Source organism: Chiloscyllium plagiosum, unplaced genomic scaffold, assembly GCF_037043375.1.
Source record: "Chiloscyllium plagiosum isolate Xiang-an unplaced genomic scaffold, Cpla_swu_hap1 HiC_scaffold_10, whole genome shotgun sequence".
NCBI classification, from domain to species: domain Eukaryota; kingdom Metazoa; phylum Chordata; class Chondrichthyes; order Orectolobiformes; family Hemiscylliidae; genus Chiloscyllium; species Chiloscyllium plagiosum.
The window spans coordinates 640,339-660,861 of NW_028270148.1; the positions used below are offsets into that span (position 1 = coordinate 640,339).

The 20,523-nt window shown below is 44.9% G+C and overlaps 1 protein-coding gene across 1 annotated transcript in view; it reads left to right on the forward strand.

The window, feature by feature from the left end:
* Positions 1 to 20,523, forward strand: part of preb (prolactin regulatory element binding) — a 77,942-nt gene that overhangs the window by 50,483 nt on the left and 6,936 nt on the right. Inside the window, exons 7-8 of the mRNA XM_087991003.1 lie at positions 7,000 to 7,072; positions 15,834 to 15,993. Coding sequence (XP_087847129.1) covers positions 7,000 to 7,072; positions 15,834 to 15,993 — 233 coding nt within the window. The remainder of the gene's footprint in view (positions 1 to 6,999; positions 7,073 to 15,833; positions 15,994 to 20,523) is intronic.

Genomic DNA, 20,523 nt, shown 5'->3' on the forward strand with positions numbered 1-20,523 from the left:
TTACCTAAATGGAGGGAAACTGCAAAGCTTCGGTGCAGACGGATGTGGGTGTGGTTATGCTTGATTCGCAGAAAATTAGTACTCAGGTAGAGCAAGTAATAAGGAAGGCCAATGGAATTTTGGCATTTATTGCTAAAGGAATAGAGTATAAAGGTAAGGCAGTGTTGCTCAAACTACAAAGTTTCAGCCGCTTCCAGCGGGATGCCACCACTAAACATATTTCCCTCCCGCTTCTTGTCCGCCTTTCACAGGGACCGTTCACTCTGGGACACCTTGGTCCACTCATCCTTCACAGTCAACATACTCCCAGTAGCCCTACAGCACTTACCCCTACATCCACAGAAGTTGTAACATCTTCCCATATACTTCCTCTCTGCTCAGTATCCAAAGGGTCCAACACACCTTTCAGGTGAAGCAATACTTTCACTCAATCTAGATTACTACATTCACTGCTCACAATGTGGACTCCTCTACATTGGGGAAACAAAGTATAGACTGGGTGATCACTTCACTGAACACCTACATTTTGTCGCAAAAGAAACCATGAATTTCTAGTTGCCTGCCAGTTAACACTACCTCATTCCTTGGCCAACATCTCTGACTCAGGATTTCTGCAGTGCTCAACGAAGCTCATTTTTCACTCAAACTCTACAGGCTTCCAAGTGGATCTACAGGATCTGTTTTGGGGCCTTCAAAATACATCAATGGATTAAGGGACTGAAGATTTGGTTAGTAAACTTACTGATGACACGGTGATAGGTTGGTGAGTAAACTGACAGAACATGTAAATAATCTATAAAGGGATTTCAATAGGTTAACTGAAAGGGCAAAGGTATAGCAGGTGAATTTTGAAAAATGTATACTTGCCCACTTTGGCAGGAGGAATAGAAAATCAGAATATTATTGACATAGAACATAAAACAGTACAGGCCCTTCGGCCCTTAATGTTGTGCCGAACTTTTATCCTACATTAAGATCAGACTTACCAATCTTCCACGTGCCTATCCAAGAGTCGCTTAAATGTCCTGAATGTATTTGACTCTACTGCCACTGTTGGCAGTGCATTCCACAGACCCACCACTCTCTGAGGAAAGAACCTCCCTCTGACATCTCCCTTAAATGTTCCACCAGTTACCTTAAAATTATGTCCCCTCATGGTAGCCATTTCTGTCCTGGGAATCAGGGCCATTCACTCTATCTGTGCCTCTCATCATCTTGTACACCTCTATCAGTCATCCTTTTTTGCTCCAATGAGAAAAGCCCTGGCTCCCTTAACCTTTCTTCATAAGCCCTCCAGTCCAGGCAGCAACCTAGTAAATCTCCTCTGCACTCTCTCTAAAGTTTTCACATCCTTCCTATAATGAGGCGACCAGAACTGAACACAATATTCCAAGTGTGGTCTAACCAGGGCTGTACAGAGCTGCAGCATAACCTAATGAAAGCCAACACATCATTCGCCTTCTTGACAACCCTATCAACTCATGTGGAAACTTTGAGGGATCTATGTTCATGGACCCCAAGATCCCTCTGTTCCTCTGCACTGGCAAGAATCCTGCCTTCAACTCTGTATTCTGCATTCCAACTGAAATAAGGCTGACTAGTCTATAATTATCAGGGTTGTCTCTCCTCCCCTTCTTGAATAAGGGAACAACATTTGCTATCCTCCAGTCTTCTGAAACTATTCTTGTAGACAATGACAACATAAAGATCAAAGCCAAAGGTATGGCAGTCTCCTTCCTGGCTTCCCAGAGAATCCCATGATAAATCCCACCTGGCCCAGGGGACTTAGCTATTTTAACACCTTCCAGAATGGCTGACACCTCCTCATGAACCTCAATCCTGTCTAGTCTCATCGCCTTTATCTCAGAATTCTCAACATTGTCTTTTTCCAGTGTGAATATTAATGAAAAACATTCATTTAGCACATTCCCTATTTCCTCTGATTCCATGCACAACTTCCCACGACTATACCTGATTGGCCCTAATCTTACTCTAGTCATTCTTTTATTGCTAAGATAGCTTTAGAAGGCCTGAGGGTTTTCCTTGATCCAATCACCAATGACTTCTTGTGTCCCCTCCTGGCTCTTCTTAGCTCCCTCTTTAGATCTTTCCTGGCTAACTTGTAACTCTCAAGTGCCCTAACTGATCCTTCATGTCTCAACCCAATATAAGCCACCATCTTCCTCTTGGCAAGAATTCAACTTCTTTAGTAAACCACGGCTCCCTCACTCAACCACTTCCTCCCTGCCTGACAGGTACATATTTATCAAGGACCCGCAGTAGCTGTTCCTTGAATAAGGAACATGCAGGTCCTTGGACTCCTCTATCGCCAGACCATGGCAACACGACGGTTGGAGGAGGAGCGCCTCATCTTCCGCCTGGGAACCCTCCAACCACAAGGGATGAACTCGGATTTCTCCAGTTTCCTCATTTCCCCTCCCCCCACCTTGTCTCAGTCAAATTCCTCGAACTCAGCACCGCCTTCCTAACCTGCAATCTTCTTCCTGATCTCTCCGCCCCCACCCCAGTCTGACCTATCACCCTCACCTTGACCTCCCTCCACCTATCGCATTTTCAACGCCCCTCCCCCAAGTCCCTCCTCCCTACCTTTTATCTTAGCCTGCTGGACACACTTTCCTCATTCCTGAAGAAGGGCTTATGCCCGAAACGTCGATTCTCCTGCTCCTTGGATGCTGTCTGACCTGCTGCGCTTTTCCAGCAACACAATTTCAGTCCCTTGAATAAGCTCCACTTCAACTGTGCCCATCCCCTGCAGTTTCTTTTCCCATCCTATGAATCCTACATCTTTCCTAATCGCATTGTAATTGCCTTTCCCCAACTATAACTCTTGCCCTGCAGTATATACCTATCCCTTTCCATCGCTAAAGTAAACATAACCAAATTGTGGTCACTATCACCAAAGTGCTCACCTACCTCCAAACCTAACACCTGGCTGGGTTCATTACTCAGTACCAAATCTAATGTGGTCTCGCCCCTTGTTGGCCTGTCTACACACTGTGTTAGGAAACCCTCTTGCACATATTAAACAAAAACTGACCCATCTAAAGTACTTGAACTATACAATTCCCAGTCAATATTTGGAAAGATAAAGCCCTCATAACAACTACCCTGTTACTCTTGCTCCTATCCAGAACCATCTTGGCGATCTTTTCCTCTACATCTCTGGAATTATTCAGATGCCTGTAGTAAACTCCCAACAGGGTGACCTCTCCTTCCCTGTTTCTAACCTCAGACCATACTACCTCAGTAGACGAGTCCTCAAACGTCCTTTCTACTACAGTAATACTGTCCTTGTCTAACAATGCCACACCTCCCCCTCTTTTCCCATCTTCTCTATTCTTACTGAAATATTTAGACCCCGGAACCTGCAACAACCATTCCAGTTCCTGCTCTACCCATGTCTCTGAAATAGCCACAACATTGATGTCCCAGGTACCAACCCATGCTGCAAGTTCACCCACCTTATTCCGGATGCTCCTGACATTGAAGTAGACACACTTCAAACCACCTTCTTGCTTGCTGGGACACACCTACGACCTTGAAACCTTATTTCTGACCTCACTGATCTCAACTTCCTGTACACTGGAACTACAATTCAGGTTCCCATCCCCTGCTGAATTAGTTTAAACCCACCCTAAGAGCATTAGCAAATGTCCCCCCAGGATATTGGTATCCGTCTGGTTCATGTGTAGTCCCACCTACCCCAGAATGAGCCCCAATTATCCAGGAATCCAAAACCCTCCCTCCTGCACCATTCCTGTAGCCATGTGTTCAACTCCTCTCTCTCCCTATTCCCCGTCTCACTAGCACATGGTTCAGGCAACAAACCAGACATGATAACTCTGTTTGTTCTGGCTCTAAGCTTCCACCCTAGCTCCCTGAATTTCTGTCTTACGTCCCCATCCCTTTTCCTACTTATGTGTTTTGTGCCTATGTGGACCACACCTGTTCCCCTTCCCCCTCAAGGATCCCAAAAACATGATCCAAGACATCATGAGCCCTGGAGCCTGGGAGGCAACACACCAAATGTGAGTCTCTCTCGTTCCTCCACAACCTCCTATCTGTCCCCTAACTATGGAGACCCCAATGTCTAATGCTCTGCTCCTCTATCCCCTTCCCTTCTGAGCAACAGGGACAGACTCTGCACCAGAGACTTGTACAGGAGAAAGTGAGGACTGCAGATGCTGGAGATCAGAGTCGACAGTGTGGTGCTGGAAAAGCACAGCAGGTCAGGCAGCGTCTGAGGAGCAGGAGAATCGACATTTCGGGCATAACAATCCGTGATGAAGGGCATATGCCCGAAATGTTGATTCTTCTGCTCCTCGGATGCTGCCTGACCTGCCGTGCTTTTCCAGCACTACAGTCTTGACCCAGAGACCTGTACCCCATGGCTTACCCCTGGTAAATCCCCCCCCGCCCCCCAACAGTATCCAAAACCGTATATTTGTTATTGAGGGGAATGGCAACAGGGGATCCCTGCACTGCCTGCCAGTTCCCTTTCCGTCTCCTGACGGTAACCCATCTACCTTCTTCTTTTATCTGAGGTGTGACTACCTCCCTTAACTCCTCTCAGTAACTCCCTCCACCTCCCGAATGACCCGAAGTTCATCCAGTTCCAGCTCCAGTTCCCTAACACGATTTTTGAGGAGTTGAAGTTGGATGCACTTCCCGCAGAGAAAGTCAGCAGGGACACTTGTGGTGATCCTTACCTCCCACATTCTGCAGGAGGAACATTCAACTGCCCGAACCTCTATTCCCATTATTATAAATTCCCAACAAGACTATAGAAAAATTAAAAATGGAAGAAAAAACTAGTTACCTTACCAATCTGCACACAGAGCCTTTTTGTTTTGGTTGGAGGAGAAGGATGGGTGTGAGACACTACCTAATAGTGTTTCAGGTAACGCAACTGCCCAAATTTCTTTCTTCACTCACTCAGCAGTCCTGTGTCTGCTCGTGTTTGTGAAATTGATGAACTGTTCAACCTCCTCGTGGAAGCATGAGGTGGCGCCAATACAGTCATCAATGTAGCGGAGGAAAAGATGGGGAATAATGCCAATGTAGCTGCAGAAGATGGACTATTCCATGTACCCGACAAAGAGGCAGCCATAACTGGGGACGATGTGGGTGCCCATGGCTACCCCTTTGGTCTGATGGAAGTGGGAGGATTCGAAGGAGAAATTGTTGAGAGTGAGGGCCAGTTTAACTAATCGAATGAGTGTGTTGGATCAGCAAGAAAGGAAGAAATGGAGGCCTTCGTCATGGCAGATGGAAGTGTACAGGGACTAGATGACCATAGTGAAGATGAGGCATTAGGGGTCGAGGAACTGAAAGTCATGGAGGAGGTGGAGGGCGTGGGTGGTGTCCCGAATGTATGTGGGGAGATCCTGGACCAAGGGGGACAGGACGGTGTCAGTGTATGCAGAGATATGTTCGGTGGGGCAGAAGCAGGCGGGGATGATTAATCGAACTGGGCAGTCAGGTTTGTGAATTTTGGGTAAGAGGTAGAACTGGGTGGTGTGGGGTTCCTAGATGATGAGGTTGGAGGCTGTGGATGGGAAATCCCCTGAGGTGTGAGGTTGTGGATGGCCTGAGAGATGATGGTTTTGTGATAGGAGGTGAGGTCATGGTCGAGGGGGCAGTAGGGGGAGGTGTCTGTGAGTTGGCACCCGGCTTCAGTGGTGTCCAGGTCAGTGTGCCAAACTACCATAGCCACCCCCCCCCCCAACACACACACACGCGCATACCTTGTCTGCTGGTTTGATGGTGAAGTTTGGGTTGGAGTGGAGGGCTGTGCATTGCAAGGGTGAGAGGTTGGAATTGGTAAGGAGGGTGGACAGGTTGAGACGGCACTGTTACGGTGGCAATTGGAGATGAAGAGGTCGAGGATGGGTAACAGACCAGCACGCAATGTCCAAGTGGATGGAGTGTGTTGGAGGCAGGAGACGGGGTCCTCGGAGGGTGGGTGGGAATCCTCATGGATAAAGTGAGTGCGGAGGCGGAGGAAGAAAAGTTAGATGTCACGACCTGTGTTGAATTCATTGATCTGGGAGCATAATGGAATAAAGGTGAGGCCTTTGCTGAGAACTGATCATTCATCCTCAGTGAGGGGTGGTCTGGGGGAATGGTAAAAACACAGCAGGACTGGGGGCTAGGAGCTGGGAGTGGGGGCGGAGACTGTAACTGGGGTGGGTGTGGTCATGATATCATGGGTGAAGTCACCGAAGGAAGTGATGTCGTCATGGGGGTCGGGGGCGGAAGTGGTGCATTCAACACGTCGCAATATCAAACTTTTCTTCCACTGCCTCCACCTCCATGTTTACTTTTGTTTGTACCCGGTCTGTATCCCTCTACTCCCTGCCTATTCATGCATCTGTTCAGATGCCTCTTAAATGTTGCTGCTTCTACCTCCACTTCTAACAGCATGTTCCAGGCACTTAACACCCATATGCACATTGTTGTAAAATGGTTGGATGGGTGGGTAGGTACTGGAAGGTTTCTCTTCATATAATCATTTCAAATGGGGCTTTGTGTTATTGTTTTCTACTAAATATTTTAATTGTCCTCCACTTTATGTTGCTGACTGCAAATTTGGGGAGGTAATGGTCTAGTGGCATTATCACTGGTTTGCTAATTCAGAGAGCCAGGTAATGTTCTGGGGACATGGGTTCAAATCCCACCATGGCAGATGGTGGAATTGAATTTAATAAAAATTTGGAATTAAGAGTCTAATGACGACCACAAATCCATTGTTGGAAAAGCCCCGTCTGGTTCATTAATGTCCTTCAGGAAACTGCCATCCTTACTTGGTCTGACCTACACATGACTGCAGGCACACAGCAATGTTGCCAACTCTTAACTGTCCTCTGGGCACTTAGGAATGGATAATAAATGCTGGGCAGCCAGCAATGCCCAGATCCCATGAATGAATTAAAAATGTCTGTTGCATTTACATTTGTTGTCCTTTCCTCTTCATAGTGATTTGGGGACCTTTATTGGGCTTGGTACTGTGACAGGATCCGTAGCTATCTACATTGCATTTTCACTCCAGGTAACGTCACGAATTTTGTTTTCCTTTTTGCAGTATATTACTCTATTTTATTCAATGTCTATGTCCTGTGATTATCAGTATCTCCGTTTTTAGTGTTTCATGAAATGTGATTGTGATTCACTATTGCCCAGTAGAGGTTGCTGCCTTGAACCGATGCAGTCAAAACAGTGTAAGGACACCACAATACTGTTGAGAAAGTAGTTCCAAAGTTTTGATTCAGCAATCATGAAGGAACGGTGATGTAGTTCCGAGTTAGATAGTGTTGGGGCTTGGATCCTCCACAATCTGTCACTGTTCTCTAGACCAATCAGCCACTTGTTGCTGACTGAATCTTCATTCAGACAAACCATATGGCTGCAGCTCCTCTGCTATTAGGCTCTTGTACTCTTCCCCCCACCCCCCGCCTGCGTTTGAACTAATACCAATATAAGCAGCACTTATCATGATGTCAGAAAACTTGTTTTTAAACACTGCAGGAACCTTTTCCATAACTTTGGGTTTTTAAAACTGACCTTTTCCTATTTCAATCCACCATTAAAGCCAGAGCAAAGTAAAAATATTCCTGAAGAAGGGCTTATGCCCGAAACGTCGATTCTCCTGTTCCTTGGATGCTACCTGACCTGCTGCGCTTTTCCAGCAACACATTTTCAGCAAAGTAAAAACATGTAGTCTATTACATAGCTCCACCCTTTAAGAAAAAAGCCAGTAGGTAATAGCAAGGCAAATGAATGTTGATCTTTATTTCGGCAGAATACAATATAATGCTGAAACCATACAAGGCACTAGTCAGACCATAGCTGAAATACTGGCACCAGATTGTGGCCCCTTATCCAAAGAAAGTTTACTAGGTTGATCCCAAGTATGGAGGGACTGTCTTGATGAGAATCTTGTATAGGCTGGCTCTGTATTCACTAGAATTTAGAATAAGAGAAGCAACCTTCTTGAACGAATAACGAAGTGATATCATACAGGTCGACAGCACTGAAAAAGACATTTAGCATGCTGGCCTTCATCGGTTGAGGCATTGAGTATGAGAGTTGGGGCGTTATGTTACAGTTGTGTAAGTCATTGCTGAGGCCACACTTGGAATATTGTGTACAATTTTGGTCACCCTGTTATCGGAAAGACATTGTTGAACAGGAAAGAGTTCAAAGAAGAATTACAAGGATGTTGCAAGGACTTGTAGGCCTGAGTGACAGGAGGAGGTTGGCCAAGATACGTTTTGGTACCTTGGAACGTACCTCCATACCTCCAACACTAACCCCTGTGAGATCCCACTGGGCACAGACCCTCCAACACTAACCCCTGTGAGATCCCACCAGGCACAGACCCTCCAACACTAACCCCTGTGCGAACCCACTGGGTACAGACCCTCCAAAACTAACCCCTGTGAGATCCCACTGGGTACAGATCCTATAACATACCGCCTGTGAGATCCCACCGAGCACAGACCCTCCAACACTAACCCCTGTGAGATCCCACTGGGCACAGACCCTCCAACATTAACCCCTGTGAGATCCCACCGGGCACAGACCCTCCAACACTAACCCCTGTGCGATCCCACTGGGTACAGACCCTCCAACACTAACCCCTGTGAGATCCCACCGTGCACAGACCCTCCAGTCCATAAGATGTGGGAGTAGAATGAAGCCGTGCAGTGAATCGAGTCTGCTCCACCATTTGATCACGGCTGATATGTTTCTCAACCTCATCCTCCTGCCCTATCCCTCTAACCTTTCATCCCATACCAATCACAAACCTATCTATCTCTGTCTTAAATACACTCAATGACTTGGCTTCCACAGCTCTGTGTGGCACTGAGTTGCATAGATTCAACACCTCTGGCTGAAGAAATTCCTCCTTATCTCAGTTCTGAAGGATCATCCCTTCACCCTGACGATGTGCCCTTGGACCAGGCAAAAGCGAGGACTGCCGATGCTGGAAACCAGAGTCTAGATTAGAGTGGTGCTGGAAAAGCACAGCCGGTCAGGCAACACCCAAGGAGCAGGAAAATCGATGTTTCGGGCAAAAGCCCTTCAGTCCTGACCGGCTGTGCTTTTCCAGCACCACTCTAATCTAAGATGTGTCCTTGGATCCTAGTCTGTTTTGTTACTGGAAACATATTCTCCTTGTCTACTCTATCCTGGCCTGTCAATATTGTATAAGTTTCAATGAGATCCCAGCATTATCCTTCTAAACTCCATTAAGCACAGACCCAGAGTCCTCAGTTGCACCTCATATGGTAAGCCATTCATCCTCGGGATCATTCTTGTAAACCTCCTCTGGACCCCTTCCAAGGCCAGCACATCCTTCCACAGATTCAGGGCCCAAAATGCTCACAATATTCCAAGTGCAATTTGACCAGAGCCTTATACAGCTCTAGCAGTGTGTACCTGCTCTTGTATTCTAGCCCACTTGAAATGAGTGCTAGCGTTGTATCTGCCTTCCTAACTGCCAGCTTCACCTGCATGTTAACTAGACTATGATATAGAAAATAGACTATGCCTCTAGTCTTCTTAGCCAACTGCATGAGCTCAAGCTTTCCCACATTGTGTCCCATCTGCCACTTCTGTCCAAGTCCTTCTGCAGTCTCCCTGTCCCCTCAGCACTACTTGTCCCTCCACCTATGTGTGTCATCTGTAAATTTAGCAACAATGCCCTCAGTCCCTTCTCAGAGATAATTCATGTATAACGTGAATGTTTGTGCTCCCAGCACTGACCCCTGTCGCACACCATGTCATAGATTATTGGCCTGAAAATGTCCCTTACCCCAACTCTGTCTTCTGTTAGCCAACCCCCTATCCATGTAATTGTACTACCTGTATCACCTTATTCTGTCACCTAATGTTGTGGTAACCTCAACCAATGCAGGAATTGAACCCATGTTGTCAGGGTTTCTCTCTGCATGACAAAACAGTTGCCCAGTCAACCGAGCAAACTGACCTTGTGTAAAGTTCTGACCTCGTTTAAGAAAGAACATAATTGGAGCAGTTTGAGAAAGTTCACTTGACAAATTGGGGTGTGGGGGATATCTTATCAGAAAGGTTGGACAGTTGAGCAAATATCCATTGGGATTTAAAAGAATAAGGTGGTGATCTTGTTGAAATGTACAACGTCCTAAAGAGGCCTTAACAGTGTGGATAAGAAAAGCATGTTTCCCCTTCAGAAACTAGAACTAAGAGGCACAGTTTAAAATAAGGGATCTCCCATTTCAGAACAAAATGAGAATTATTTTCTTTGAGGGCTGTTATTTTATGGAATTTGTCATGATTCATTGGGTTAGTTCACTGGGAATCACGATCAGTCATGATTGTAATGAATATCAGAGCAGCCTCAACAAGCTGAATGCCTTACTCCTCCTGCTCCAGGTTTTTGATTCTGTTACCAGAGTGTGGAAATGTGCAAAGGTACAAAATGCCCAGTTTACCTGAACAACAAAATCAGGTTTAAAGAAAAAATAATTTTGACAGAATTTAAGGACTAGGAGCAGGAGTAGGCCGTCCGGCCCGTCGAGCCTGCTCCACCACTCACTAAGATCATGGCTGATCTTTTCATGGACTCAGCTCCACTTACCAGCGCTCTCACTGTATCCCTTAATTCCTTTATTTTTCAAAAAGGTATCTACCTTAGCTTTAAACTACTTCCCTGTGGGCAGGGAATTCCACAGATTAACAACCCTCTGGGTGAAGAAGCTCCTTCTCAGTTCAGTTCGAAACCTGCTTCCTCAGCTTGAGGCCAGGCCCTCTTGTCCTAGTCTCACCCACCACTGGAAACATCCAATCTGTGAGAAGCAAACTCAATAAAATTTTAGACGAGACAGACAAATCTGGAAACAAGACAATTTATTCTACGATCTTGCAAGAAAGGGCATCAAATGCAGAAGCAAATGAGCAAATTAGACTTGGGTTAGTTTACAATTATACCTTTGAGTTGAGTGAGGTCACCTCTCCAGACTCCTAATTACCTAATCTCTCTTACTAGGCTATACAACTGCCCATCTTCACTCCACCCTTGTTACTTCCCATGTTGGCAACCTTCCTCCCTATTAGTGAACATTTTGTATCAATACTGCTGGTACATCCCATTCTCCGTACACTTCATCAACTTTGTATCATTTTTGTACAGCTCAGGCATTTTAGTTATCAGTTTTTTTGCTGAAAACTTATTTTAAAAGAGTTAACTTGCTTATATTATACTTCAGAATTAGTATTTAACTAACTATAATTAAAAGTAAAGGTACACTTCCCTAAGTACCTGCAGAGTTAATAATTTTTCTGCTGGATCCCTTTTCTTCATGTTCTTTTATATCTGCAAAAACAGCACTTCTTTTTATTTCTAACACTATTTCCATTTTATCAATTCCCTTCATAATTTTATATGTTTCCATAAAATCCCTCCTCATTCTTCTGAATTACAATGAATATAATTCCAGTCTACTCAGTCTCTCCTCATAAGCCAACCCCCTCAACTCCAAAACCAACCTCATGAACCTCCTCTTCACCCCCTCCAGTGCCAGTACATCCTTTCTCCAGTAAGGAGACCAAAACTGCACACAGGTGATGGCCTCACCAGCACCTTGTGCAGTTGTAACATTACCTCCCTGCTTATAAACTCAATTCCTTTAGCAATGAAGGACAAAATTCCATTTGCCTTCCAAATTACCTGTTGTACCTACAGACCAACCTTCTGCGATTCACGCACAAGGACACCCAGGTCCCTCTGCAAATCACCATTCAAGTACTAATCTATTTTTCTGTTACTCCAACCAAAATGGATGACCCAGACCTTTGCCATTCCCTCAATGATTCGATGTTCCTCTGCAAACTTTCACAGTCCTCTGCACACTTTGCTCTGCCACTCATCTTGGTATCATCGGCAAATTTTGACGCTGTACACATGGTCCCCAACTCCAAATCATCTATATAAATTGTGAATAACTGATCCCTGAGGCACACCACTAGTCACTGATTGCCAGCCACAATAGCACTCATTTATCCCCACTGTTTCCTTTCTGTTAGTCAGCCAATCCTCTATCCATTCTAATACTTTAACCCTAACACCATGCATCAGCCTCATGTGCGGCACATTGTCGGCCTTTTAGAAATCTAGGTGAACCACATCCACTGAGTCTCCGTTGACCACCTTGCTTGAAATGCCTTCAGAGAATTCCAAAAGATTTGTGAAGCATGACCTTCCCTTCATGAATCCATGCTGCATCTGTACAATGGGACAGTTTCCATCAAGATGCTCTGCTATTTCTTTCTTGAAAGTAGACTCCTGCATTTTCCCCACTACAGAGGTTAAGCTCACTGGTCAATAATTCCCCATCTTTTGTCTATTTCCCTTTTTAAATAGTGGCGTCAGATTTGCTGTTTTCCAATCTGCTGGGACTGCCCCAGAATCCAGTGAATTTTGGGAACTTACAGCCAGTCCACCTGCTATTTCTCCCGCCATCTCTTTTAGTACCCTGGGAAGCATTCCATCAGGGCCAGGAGACTTATCTATCCTGAGCTCCATTAGCTTACCCAATACTAGCTCTTTCATATTAATAATCGTTTCCAGGTCCTCACCTACCTTCATCTCTTTGTCACTTACTGGCACTTATGATGAACAAATTGTCTTTATCAAGGACAGTTAAGAAATGTGAATTGGGTAACTTAGAAACTGTATGACCTAAACTCGATCTCTTCTTAAATTTTCCCTTCTCAAACAGACAGACAGACACAGATAAAGAAAACATAGATATTAAGGGTGAAAAACAAACGGAAAGATTAGGGAAATACAGTTTAATAGCACCAGTCTGGACCACAGGATTCAATGAGTTACTTTCTTTCCCTTTGTTTCAATTCCTTTTGAGTTTCTTTTTCCCAGTGAGATGGGTTTGTTTGTGCACTGTTGCTGTCTGTCTCACTGGTTGAGAATTCATCTTTTCACTGTTTCTGGGGGTCTTTTACTCTTTCTCCAGTAGGGGATTTGCAGAGAAACACGAGTTGGAGATACTGTAGATTTTCTAGTAACTCCAAAAAGAAGATATAGAATTTTTAATGTTTTCTCTTTGCAGGCTTAGTGGTTATCTGATGGACTGACGTTACACGAGCCTTTATAACTGAATCGGGCACCAATCAGTGTGTGTTATCAATCAGTTTTCTGTTAGATTGTCTCTGTGGTGTCTGCCTTTTCCTCACTGTTCCAGGAGGGGGCACTGTTGTGTACAACTCAGTGTGCTCCAGTCAGGAGATTTGTTTAAAACCTCTGCACAGTCTCATTGGCTCAAAGCAGTATCTTCCTCCTTTAGTCCACATTCTAAAAGTAAACAACGTGGAAAAAAAATGCCTGTGTCATTGAATAGTTTTAAAGTTGAATAAGGTAGATTCTTAACTACTGAAGGATTCAAGGAGTATAGGAAACAACCATGGAGATAGTGACTATAATCAGATCAGCATCTCATCGTGTGGCAAAGCAAGCTCAAGCTACTGACTAGCCTGTTTGAGAAATTTTTGATACTGTACTTCAAGTAAATTAATCCCCTGGGCTTGATGACTTCCATTCCAGTGTTTTAAAAGAGATGGTTGTAGAGAAAAATTCATGGTCATCTATCAAGGTTCTGTCAACTCTGGAATGGTTCCTACAGATTGGAACTTGGCAAATGTAACCCCACTAGTTATGTAAGAAGGGAGAGAGAAAGCTAGTAATACAAACCTGTTAGTTTAACATCAGTCACAAGAAAAAATGTTGTAATATATCCTCAAAAGCAAGACCAAGTGTAGGCCATTCAGCCCTTAGAGTTTGTACGGTTATTAGATTAGATTTCCTACAGTGTGGAAACAGGCCCTTCGGCCCAACAAGTCCACACCGACCCTCCAAAGAGCAACCTACCCACACCCACCCCCCACATTTACCCCTGACGACTGCATCTAACACTGCAGGCAATTTAGCATGGCCAATTCACCTGACCTGCACATTTTTGGACTGTGGGAGGAAACCGGAGCACCCGGAGGAAACCCACGCAGACACAGGGAGAATGTGCAAACTCCACACAGTCAGTTACCAGAGACGGGAATTGAACCCGGATCCCGGGTGCTGTGAGACAGCAGTGCTAACCACTGAGCCACCGTGCCGCCCTTGGATATGGTGATGGCTGATCATCCTACTGTGTACCCCATACCCTTTGATCCCTATATCTCCTCCTTGAAAGCATTTGATGTTTTGGTTTCAGTTGCTTTCTGTGGCAGAAAACTCCACAAGGTCACCACTTGCGAAGAAATCTCTCCTCATTTCAGTCCTAAATGGCCTATCCTGTATCTTTTGATATGCTTCTGGATTCCCCGATCACTGGGTGCATCCTTTCAGTTTTGCTCTGTGTAGTCCTGTTAGAGAGATAAAGGATTATTGTAAAAATGTGATAATAGAACACTTAGAAATATTGGTAGGATTGAGCAAAGTCAATATGAAAGGGAAATTATTTTTCACAAATCACCCTGGTGTTTTGAGAATGTACCTAATAGAATAGATTAGCAGGAACCAGTTCATACTTTGATTTTGAGAAAACTTGAAATAAGGTTTTGCACAAGAGACAAGTAAATATTAGAGCACATGAGATTTGGAGAAATGTGCTGATGTGTATTGAAAACTGTTAATGGACAGAAAATAGTAGGAATAAAAAGAATCCAGTCTGTGATATGACTAGTCTAGTAGTAACAGCAGCTGGATTATCCCACAGCAATAGCTATGTTGACATTCCAATGAATTAGTAAAAATTGATCAGCTGTATAAATACAAGAGTAAGTCAGTGGCTGGAAATTCTGCAGTGAATAACTCACCGCCTAACTCCCTAAAGTCAACCTTCCATCTACAAGGCATGAGTCAAGAATGAGATGGAATATTCTCCACTTTTCTGAATGAGGACAGCTCCAACAGCACGCAAAGCTTGACATCATCCAGAACAAAGCAACCTATTTGGTACGCCATCTAGCAGCTCCAACTTTTACTTCCTCCACCAGCGATGCTCAGTTGCAGCAGTATATATCATGTGCTAGGTGCACTGCACAAGTACACCAAGGCTGTACATATAGCACCTTCCAAGCCCACACTCTCTACCATCTAGAAGAAGGACAGCATATATATCTGTTATTTCCCATCCAAGCCACTCACTATCCTGACTTGGAAATGTATCTCCAATGTCACTGAGTCAAAATCCTAGAATTCCCCTCTACCCTGAAGATATTGTGGGTGTCCCCATGCCACAAGCAATAATTGTCTAAGAAGGCAGCTAATCCCCACCTTCCCCAGGACAATAAAATTGGCTCATAAATGCTGGCCTAGCCAGTGATGCCCATATCCAATGAATGAATAAAAGATAAGAAAATAGTGTTGTCAAACCTTTGTAAATTAGCTGAAGTATTTTGTCTTTAATTCTGGCCACAGTCAGGTAGGAAGAATGTCAAAACTTTGGAGAGGGTGTCAAAGAAACTTGGTAAAGCACTTTAGTTCCTGCCACTTGCTGAAAAGGTATCAGATATAGTTGTACATACATATTCTGCCTGTGCAAAAGTAGTATCAAGTGCAAAGTACTCCTGTCTATTGTGAAAGATTGAACAGTTTTGAGGACACTTTCGATGTCTATGGAGTGAATAAGATGAAAGCTAATGGCAGAAGGATTGGTAACCAGAGGGTACAGATTTACATTAGCAATAAAACCAGAATGGAGATGGAGCAGTAAAAATAATCAGATTTACAGTAAATATTTTAACTTCTTCAACAGCAAGTTTACTACGTGAAGGAAACACATGGAATTGTGGTGACGGACTTGGCCTTTCTGCCCGATGTGGGTCCAATGAAGGAGGTGACTAGAAAAAATGAGGCCGCATTGCTGAGTGTAGCCGTAGACAGTCGGTGTAAAGTACATCTGTTGCCACGCAGGCGTAAGTCAAAAGAGTTTTTTCTCTGTCTAGTTATCTTGTTTCCTCTTCCAGGTACAAATGTTGACTCCTATCTTCAGTTGATTAGCCTTTGCTTTCTTACTTAGGTTAGAAATTGTTATCTGATTTCAGAAAGCTTGTGTTGACACAGTATTGAACCATTGAGGAAGATGAGGTATCTGCTCATTGCCCACACTTTCCACTGGATGTTGATAGAAATGAGATGCTTCCTGATGATCTGACTGGTTTCAGTCTGATTATTCTATAAGACCTTAAGATATAGGAGCAGAATTTGGCTGTTCAGCCCAACAAGTGTTTTGCTCTTCAATCATGGCTGATATGTTTCTCAACAACATTGTCTTGCTCTATTCCCCTTAACCATTAATCTCCTTACAAAGCAAGAACCTATCTATCTCTGTCTTAAATATACTCAATTACTTGGCCTCCTGAGTCACGTGCAACAATGAGTTCCACAGATTCACCACTTTCTGGGTAAAATAATTCCTCCTCATGTCAGCTTGGATCCTAGTCTCTCCCACTAGTGGTAACATCTTCTCCACATCCACTGTATCCAGACCTCACAGTATTCTTGAAGGGATCCACCTTCATCCTTTTAAACTCCATCAATTGCTCCTCATATGACAAGCCCTTCAATCCTAGGAACATTCTTGTAAACCTTCTCTGGCACCTCTCTAATCTTCTCAAAACTCGCTAAAACCCCTCTAAGGCCAGCACATCCTTCCTTAGATACGGGGCCAAAAACTGCTCGTGATATTCCAAATGAGTTCTGACCAGAGCCTTGTACAGCCTCAGTAGTACATCTTTGTCATGTATTACAACCCTTTAGAAATAAATGCTAACATTGCATTTGATTTCCAAACTGCCACCTGAACCTACATGTTAACCTTCAGAGAATCCTGAACTCAGACTCCCAAGTCCCCTTGTGCTTCAGATTTATGCAACCTTTCTCATTTAGAAAGCAGGTGACGCCCCTAATCTTCTTACCAAAGTGCATAACCTCACTCTTTCCCCCATTGTATTCTATCTGCCAATTCTTTGCCCACTCTCCTAGCCTGTCCGAGTCCTTCTGCAGCCTTCTCACTCCCTCAACACCATCTGTCCATCCACATACATTTGTGTCATCTGCAAATTTAGCAACAGTGCCCTCCGTTCTTTGGTCCAGATTGTTAATGTACAGCATGAATACTTGTGCTCTCAACAAGGACCCCTGTGGTACTCCGCTAGTCACCGGCTGCCATCCTGAAAAAGATTGCTTTATCTCTATTCTCAGCCAAATCTTCTATCGGTTTTAGTACCTTGTCCCTAACACAATGAACAGCCTCCTGTGTGGCACTTTATTTAAGGCGTCCACGTTGGGGAGACAGGACGCCTACCCACACAGCGCTTCATTCAGAGAACATTTCCGGGACACCCGCACCAACCAACCCCACTGCCCCATGGTCGAACACTTCAACTCCCCCGCCCGCTCTGCCGAGGATATGCAGATCCTGGGCCCCTTCCATTGCCACTCCCTAACCACCAGATGCCTGGAGGAAGAACGCCTCATCTTCCACCTTGGGACCCTCCAACCCCATGGCATCAATGTGGATTCACCTGTTTCCGACCTATCACCTTTACCCCACCTCCATCCACCTATTGCACTCTCAGCTACCTATCCCCCCTCCCATTTATCTCTCCACCCCCGAGGCTCCCAGCCTCATTCCTGATGAAGGGCTTTTGCCTGAAACGTCGATTTTCCTGCTCCTTGGATGCTGCCTGACCTGCTGTGCTTTTCCAGCACCACACTCTTAACTCTAATCTCCAGCAGCTGCAGTCCTCACTTTTGCCATCCAAATTAATAACCTAATCCGCTTTCTCCCTATAACCTTTGATCCCATTTGCCCCCCCCCCCGGTGCTATATCTAGCTGCCTCTTGAATACATTCAATGTTTTAGCATCAACTCCTTCCTGTGGTAATGAATTCCACAGGCTCACCACGCTTTGAATAAAGAAATGTCTCCTCATCTCCATCCTAAGTGATCCATCCGAATCCTCAGACTGTGACCCCTGGTTCTGGACACACCCACCAAAGGGAACATCCTCCCTGCATGTACCCTGTCTAATCCTGTTAGAATTATAGAAGTTTCTATGAGATCCCCCCCCCCCCCCACCTTACTCGTCTGAACTCCAGTGAAAACAATCCTAACCTACTCACTCTCTCCTCATACGTCAGTCCCACCATTCCCGGAATCAGCGTGGGAAAACTCCCTCAAGAGTAAGAGCATCCTTCCTCAGAAAAGGAGACCAAAGCACCAGCGACTGGTGCACAAGGACACCCAGCTCCCACTGTACACTCTCCTCTCCCCATTCAAGTAGTAACCTGCCACCTTGTTTTTGCTTTCAAAGTGAATAGCCTCACATTTATCCAAGTAATACTGCATCTGCCATTGATTGGCCCACTCACCCAATCTGTCCAGATTATGCCAAAGGATCTCTGTATCCTCGTCTGTTTACCCTCCCACCCAACTTGGTGTCACTTGGAAACTTTGAGATGTTACATTTTGTTCCCTCATCCATATCATTAATATATAATGAGTAGCTGGGTTCCAGCACTGATCCCTGTGGCACCCCACCAGTAACTGCCTGCCAATTTGAAAAGGACCAATTAATTTCCTCTCTACCAGTCAGCTTTCTATCCATCTGAATACACCGGCCCCAAACCCATGATCTATAATTCCCTTTGCCAGCATTTAGCCCACATCCCTCCAAGACCTAACTATTCACATACCCATCCAGATGCCTTTTAAATCTTGTAATTGTACCTGCCTCCATCAATTCCTCTGGCAGCTCACTCCATACACACATCATTGTCTGCTTGAAAACGTTGCCTCTTAGGTCCCTTTTAAATCTTTTCCTTCTCATCTTAAACCTATTTCCTCTAGTTTTGGACTCAGCTACCCTGGGGAAAACTATTTACCGTATCGATGCCCTCCATGATTTTGTAAACCTCCATAAGGTCACCCCTCAGCCTCCGACTCTCCAGAGAAAACAGCTCCAGCCGTTCAGCCTCTCCTACAGCTCCAATCCTCCAACCCTCACAACATCCTTGTAAATCTTTTCTGAACCCTTTCAAGTTTCACAACATCTTTCCTGTAGCAGGGAGACCAGAATTGTATGTCATATTCCAACAGTGGCCTAATCAATGTCCTGTACATCCATGACATGACCTCCCAACTCCTGTACTCAATGCTCTAATATAAGAAAGCGTACGAAATGCCGCCTTCACTATCCTATCTACCTGCGACTCCACTTTGAAGGAGCTATGAACTTACACTCCAATGTCTCTTTGTTAGATTAGATTTCCCTACAGTATGGAAACAGGCCCTTCGGCCTAACAAGTCCACACCAACCCTCCGAAGAGAAACCCACTCAGACCCATTTCCCTCCCCTATATTTACCCCTGACTAATGCACCTGACACTATGGGCAATTTAGCATGGCCAATTCACCTGACCTGCACATCTTTGGACTGTGGGAGTAAACCAGAGCACCCGGAGGAAACCCACACAGACACGGGGAGAATGTGCAAACTCCACACTGACAGTCACCCAAGGCGGGACTCGAACCCGGGTCCCTGGCACTGCAAGGCAGCAGTGGTAACTGTTGAGCCACCATGCTGCCCCAAACTCTACAGGACCTTACAATTAAGTGTATTAATCCTGCCCTGATTTGCTTTTTCAGAATGCAGTACCTCACATTTATCTAGATTAAACTTCATCTGTCACTCCTCGGCCCATCGCTCCATCTGATAAAGGTCCCATTATACTTTGAGGGAAACTTCTTCGTTGTCTGCTACACCACCAATTTTGGTGTCCTCTGCAAATGTACTGGCCATACTTCCTATATTTGCATCCAAATCATTTGTATAAATAACAAAATAACTGACCTAGCACCAATCCCTGAAGCACACCACTGGTCACAGGCCTCCATTTCAAAAAGCAACCCTCCACCACCACCCTCTGTGTCCTACCTTCTAACCAATCCTGTATCCAAAAGGCTAGTTCTCCCTGTATTCCATGTGATCTGACCTTGTTAACCAGTCATTCATGCTTGTCAAATGTCTTATTGAAGTCGATATAGACAATGTCCACCACTCTGCTTTCATGAATCCTCTTTGTCACTTCTTCAAAAAGAGACACAGCTCCCCCTCACAAAGCCATGTTGACTTTCCCTAATCAGTCCTTGCCTTTCCAAATACATGTACATCCTGTCCCTCAGGATTCTCTCCAACAACGCTGGCAGTACGGTGGCTCAGTGGTTAGCACTGCCTCACAGCACCAGGTTCAATCCTAGCCTCGGGCAATTGTCTGTATCGAGTTTGCACGTTCTCCTCGTGCCTGTGTGGATTTCCTCAGGGTGTTCCACCTTCCTTCCACAGCCCAAAGATGTGCAGGTTAGGTGGATTGGCCATTCTAAATTACAGCAACAAGACATCCCAACCCCCAGCCTCCTATCCTCAACTTCTTCACCTCAA